Source organism: Vitis vinifera, chromosome 11 (genome assembly GCF_030704535.1).
Source record: "Vitis vinifera cultivar Pinot Noir 40024 chromosome 11, ASM3070453v1".
Taxonomy (NCBI): Eukaryota; Viridiplantae; Streptophyta; class Magnoliopsida; order Vitales; family Vitaceae; genus Vitis; species Vitis vinifera.
Window position 1 is genome coordinate 18,806,244 of NC_081815.1, and position 5,734 is coordinate 18,811,977.

Sequence of the window (5,734 nt, forward strand, 5' to 3'; positions counted from 1 at the left end):
ACCTCCAGTTGATCAGAGCTGTGATACCATGTTGAGTTACCAACTTTCCTAAAAGTTTAAGCAGTTAGGATTTGCATCTTATAACATGTATCATGTTCTAATGCAGACAATTATATATTCTTCTTCTTCATGTATTCTTATCTCTACTATGAGAAACTTTTAAAAAGCACAAACACAAATCAAAGCATAATTACGGCACAAATAGTTAAAAAGAAAACCTTTTTTTACAAGTTATTGGATACAATGCAGGTGGTATGATAGAACATTGACCATGATTTTGGCTCCTAAACACACCAGGAATGACAATCCCACTATGATTTCACTTCTAAAATTTAGAGTTCACATTCAAATGAGATTGATATGCTACCACATATTTCTGGGAGCTTCTGGTTAAGACTACATGGATGACAGATGATACATATGCATTTTGTGTGAAAGGCAAATCTAGAAAAAATACACTATTACTGTTGCCTGTAATACTCCTTAACCTTAGGACGGTTTACCCAGCTTGTAGAACCAGGAAATTCTGAAAAGATCTTCCTCGACTTGACCACAGCTTTGACACCTGTGAATAAACAAGATTTAATGTCAAGAAGTGCCTTCTTAATTCTATTTTACTACAGATAAACAGTGAAACTAACAATATGGTTGCTTTCTAATTTATAAACGGAATTCTTTGTCCAGACTGTGCATATGAAATTTGGCATAGTTTGATAGTTATACAGAAGTTTATGTGCTTCTGGGAGCAAAAATAACAGCAATTATTGAGTTCAGATTCAAGAAAAATATTTCCCAAAAGCTAGCCAGGCAACGCTTAATTCTTGAGTATCTTCAACTAAATACTTCATTCTCTCGGTCCTGGGATAATGTAAATACTTCATTCTACCAGTTTCAGGATCTAGCATAAAAAATGAAATTGGATTTCTGGCTGTAGATTCAATTCAATCAAGAAGAGGCCGAGGCCTTAATCCTAACTTCACCATTCAGAATGAGAAGAGGAAAGCTATTTGAATAAGCAGACAAGGAGGGTGCCTCAATTTATTGACTAACTTGTGAAGATTAAACCATGGATCACCCATTCATCATCAATTAGAAGGTACTGTTAGGGATTCTAAATGCTGAATTTAATAATGCATCACAAGGGAACATGGGCTAATGGAAGTACAACTAAGAAGCCCAAACTAGTGTCGCATATAGTGAATCCTAAAGTTATCAAAGATTCATCTTTCACACTTTAAGGCATCTCTGAATTGCTTATGAGATTGAAATATTAATGATATTCCAAAAGTCTTCAAGCACAGCCAGAAGCTCTTGCCTGCACCAATTTGTAGAATAAATTTTTTTTAAAAGGCAGGAGAAATATTGAACATGCCTAACAAATTTTCTACCTTGTAGATTATTAGAACTCTAGGTCATAGGTATTTATTACTCCTTGCTGTTTTTAGAACTCAGAGAAATATGTTAGCATTTTAGATTTCAGTAGCCTGCATGAACAAAGGTATGAGAAAATCATGGCCAATGAACATGCTTTAAGTCAAACTGGTTACCCAAATTTCCACACAAATACTTGCCCAATTTGTCGTGGAGAAGGATATGAAAAGGAGAAAAAGGATGGAAGATAACATATATAATTTTTAAATATCTATTTCCGGTTCAAAGCCAAATGTAAGATTACAGTGAGATACTGCTCACGTTCAGTGGCGCAAAACAGAAATGGTACTAAGCCAATAATCAATTTTGTCTTGACTTCAAAACCTAGTGTGCATAAGCACTCCATTTAGATGTGATTATTTATGGAATAAAATAAGTTTTGAAGGAAATAATAGATACCTCACATCCTGATTCCGAGCAATAGAAGCCATTTCAGTCTCAGTTTGAATAGAGTACAAAAGGCACTGCAGACAAATTTAACAAAACTTCAGCATGATTATTGACTAACAACCAAATATCACCCTATATCTAAGATTTACAGGTTTGAATTCAATTTCAACTCATCCTACATTTAGAAAGCTCATTTACTCCTTGTTTGAACAAAAGAAGGAGAGCCGCTGTCAAGGCTATCTGCTCTTAATGATACAACATGGTCCAAAGCTAAAAATGATAATAACAGCAAATGATAATGGTTCTTCTTCATATGCTGCAGCATAAGTGGAGAATGACTACTGAGATCCTAAACTTTGAATATTGAAGATTGCTTCTAAAACCTAGACATCCATCATGCATATGGCTAGGATAAAGTAAACTAGATTTATAAAACTCTACTCCGTGTTTCCACTAAATTTTGGAAATATGAGGTTTCTTGAAAGGACATCCTATGTAAACAGAAATGTCTCATACAGACTTTATAAATCCCATATCAAGAATGGTACTTTATGGATATGTCTATCAGATACGGATAACATGTAAAAGATATCTGAACAAGTGACACATAAGCCACAAGATATCATTCTAGTGACACATTAGAAAGCATTCTTTCCTTTCCCTACCCCCCCTCATAAAGTAATATTTTTGGAGGGTGTAGTGGAATTGAACCTAGAACCATGCCCATCCCTGATCCAACTCCCTTGCCCCTTAATCTCAGCCCCAAGGGCTGAGCCATTAGAAGACATTCTGAATTTGCATTCCAAGCACAGATTTTAGCAGCATGACATATGAAAACAAAAAAAAGAAAACCATTCAACACATATTGCATCTGAAAAATGGAACTCCATTATCTAAAGAATGAAAACTTCAAATGCATGCTATGAGCATACTTATAACAAGTCAAGCCTTGTGTCCAATCAGTGGTGAACACCAACAATCCACAGTGTTGGACATGGGATTCCTATTTCCTTCCCTTTGGCATGACTCTTTTTCCTGTGCAAGTTTCTAAGTAACTCTCTGAGATTTTGAGGATACAAAAGTGAGGCAAGTTATACAATCTAATATTGTTCAATAGAAGAAATTCTATATATGAAACAAAAAAAGGTTCCTACTCAATGCAAATGTTAAATTGTTTCCCAGATTTACAATTTTTACAATTCGTTAGGTTTTGATACTTGCACCACCCGTATAATGCAACATCACTTGACATACATAGATAAACAGTCCAATCATCTCGATGACTAGTCAACATATTTTGAGAATTAAAAAGAATGCAATTGAAACTAAAATCCTAAAATTTTACAAATTTTACTTGGATTAGAAAAACAGAAAATGTGACTTTTTAACATCAACAATATATTCTGATTCCTATCCTTTTAAATTTTAAAGCTTAAAACGATGTTAACAAAATGAAAATTAGGTTTGTCATGATTTTAGCACTTGTAAATAGCATAGTATTATTTATGCGATATCTAAGAAAATAACAGCATTTCCTCTACATTGCATTTTATCTTGATCTCCAATCTATAAATTAGCAAATTTTACCATGGGCTACAAGACGAGAAAACACTGAGGAGAGAAGACAAAGGTTCCATAAACATTAGGACTAGGCAGTTATTAATGCTAAAACATGAAGCAGGTCAGGAGCCTACCGATCAAAAAGATAGTTAGCATCAATGCAATTGTAAGTTGGACTGAACAACTAAACTGCAACTGTAAGGGACTCTGTAATTGTCTCTGGAGCCCACCAACTCGTCCAAAGATCTGCAGAACATTGGACTTGTCAGATGTTGTGAGAATTTACAGCCCAGCCCCCCAACACAACAAAACAACATGAAAGGAAGGAAAAAGAGCTTTCCCTTTGAAAATATTATAATCAAACCTGATTGAACCAATTAATTCCTCTCTTCGCCTGAGGATGTTCTCCCCACCTTTGCTTCCAGAGGACTGCTTTGGATCCCTTCCCCTTCGGTGTGGCCTCAATACTTGGCACCAGTTTCTTGCTGTGTTCATCTTCATCAGCAATTACAATCTTCCAAGAACCAGGAGGTGAGTTCCCTGTTCTCCTTGTACCAGTTGTTCTATCTGCTTGACAGTTTATATCATCCCTTGTTCCAGGAGCTTCTTTTGCTTCTAGTTCTATGATATATGTAGCATCCTTATTAATTGTAACAACATCTTTAAAACCTTTGATTTCATCAGGCATATCTCTGTTGCAGGCAGCATTAAGATTAAAATCCGTCTCTTTTCTCTTGTAATGATTCTCCCTAGGAGAGCCCTTCATGGAATGTCCAAGCTCTACATGCTCTTCCTTTGCATTTTGCAAGGTCCCGGAAGTGCCAGAGAGAAACAATGCCAAATCATCCCGTTCTTCTTGATCCAAATTTACCCATTGAGGGGGTTGCTTACCTTCCTCATTAAAGGATTCCCTTAATGCTTCTTCAACATGAGAAATTTGGTTTTCTATGGCAGCAATGAATTGCCTATGCCTTGCTGTTGTATTATCATCACAGCGTTGCCTGTGACTCAACCTAACAGCTCTTTCGAACTCTTCCAACTGATTGAACAACCCAATTTCAACAATACAAAACCACTATGTCAAAAAAAGGGAAGTCCTTAATTAAGAAAAAAAAAATTGAGGTTTTCCAATTATCACATGAAGTATTAAGAGAAACAAAAGCAGTAACCTACCTGCCATTTTGCTGTACCCAAAGCAGTTTTCAGCTCTCTATAGAGTTCATCCAAATCCTCATGTGTTAGTCCTTCTCTCCTCTCTCTTACCCATGTCCTATATGCTGATTCCATTCTGAAAAAAGGGAAAATCAAAGAACCGCTTAAACCTCTGAATTATATATCACACAAATTACTTTTCTAGATTTTCAAATCCCACAACCACCCATTCCTTCCTAACCAGTTGTATAGTTCCATAGTTTCTCAGAGTTTTCCTCCCTTTTCTGGGCAACCAAAAGAAAGCATAAAAGAAAACCTAAAATCTCATCACTCATTCAACGGCCAAAAGAAAAACTCACCAATACCCAGAAAAATCTATTGAAATAGCACAAAATATTAACAAAAAAAAAAGGGCAGAAAGTTGCAAAATCCGAACCAGAAATGAACCAAATTCAGCCGAAACACTTCAACAACAAGAACACCAACCCAAAATTAAGCCCACCAATCGCCCCAAAACCAGAAAAATGAAAGCAGAAAAAACATACACGTACAAAAACCAAATGGACCCAGAAAAATCAACGCATAAACAACAGAAAGGTTGAACAAAAACCGCTAAAAAATTACTCAAGACAGACCCCCACTGAAGAAAATTCAACACAAACACCCCAATTAGATGAAACCCAACGCAAAATAATCCACACCCTCGTCCCAAAATCCCATAACATGACAAACAAACATACATATCTGCAGATTCCTGAACCTCCTCAGCTGCAGAAAAGAATGCATCTTTTTGCCATAGATCAAAACTATTTGCAACCATCATCTTCACCACCACCAACACAGCAAATAGAACAAAAAATCCTTTCCAAAAACCTCTGTATAAGCTTACGCACTCCTCTTCTCTTCTCTGCCAAGGAGAAGCAAAGAAGGAAGAGAGAGAAAGGAAAGAGAAGGAGAGAGAGAGACGTATTAGCTATCCTTCCCTGTATTATATCAAATTTTATTCGCTTGCCTTAAAGCCTCTTGCGTGTGAAACATTCACACGGATTCAAGCAATGAATTTCTGCCACGTCGTCACTCTCTTAATTTAGAATTTATCATGATATTAGCATGGTAATATAACATAATTAATCAATTTATTATTTATTTTCCTCAAAATATGATAAATAAAATGTATATTTCAAATTATCTATACATTTAC

At 35.8% G+C, this 5,734-nt stretch overlaps 1 protein-coding gene across 2 annotated transcripts; it reads right to left on the reverse strand.

Annotated features, from left to right (window-relative positions):
- Positions 1-205: 205 nt before the first annotated feature.
- On the reverse strand, positions 206-5,520 carry LOC100252969 (uncharacterized). Of its 2 annotated transcripts, XM_059740504.1 has the most exons (6): positions 5,274-5,520; positions 4,555-4,669; positions 3,746-4,420; positions 3,516-3,627; positions 1,831-1,895; positions 206-565 (listed from the first exon to the last, which is right to left on the reverse strand). In XM_059740504.1, exons 1-5 carry the CDS (start codon positions 5,354-5,356, stop codon positions 1,870-1,872), a joined length of 1,011 nt encoding a protein of 336 aa, XP_059596487.1. In that variant the 5' UTR covers positions 5,357-5,520; the 3' UTR covers positions 206-565; positions 1,831-1,869. The 2 variants fall into 2 exon arrangements, with proteins under 2 accessions (XP_059596487.1, XP_059596486.1); XM_059740503.1 differs by lacking the exon at positions 206-565 and having other exon boundaries at positions 1,826-3,627; positions 5,274-5,513.
- Positions 5,521-5,734: the final 214 nt, after the last annotated feature.

Excerpts from the sequence above, each read along its gene's own strand:
- LOC100252969 (XM_059740503.1), bottom strand. The coding sequence starts at position 5,356 with ATGATGGTTGCAAATAGTTTTGATCTATGGCAAAAAGATGCATTCTTT. Across the intron at positions 4,670-5,273 it reads GTTCAGGAATCTGCAGATAT|AATGGAATCAGCATATAGGA; the intron begins GTATGTTTGTTT and ends CCCTTTTTTCAG. Across the intron at positions 4,421-4,554 it reads TGGGTACAGCAAAATGGCAG|TTGGAAGAGTTCGAAAGAGC; the intron begins GTAGGTTACTGC and ends TTGTTCAATCAG.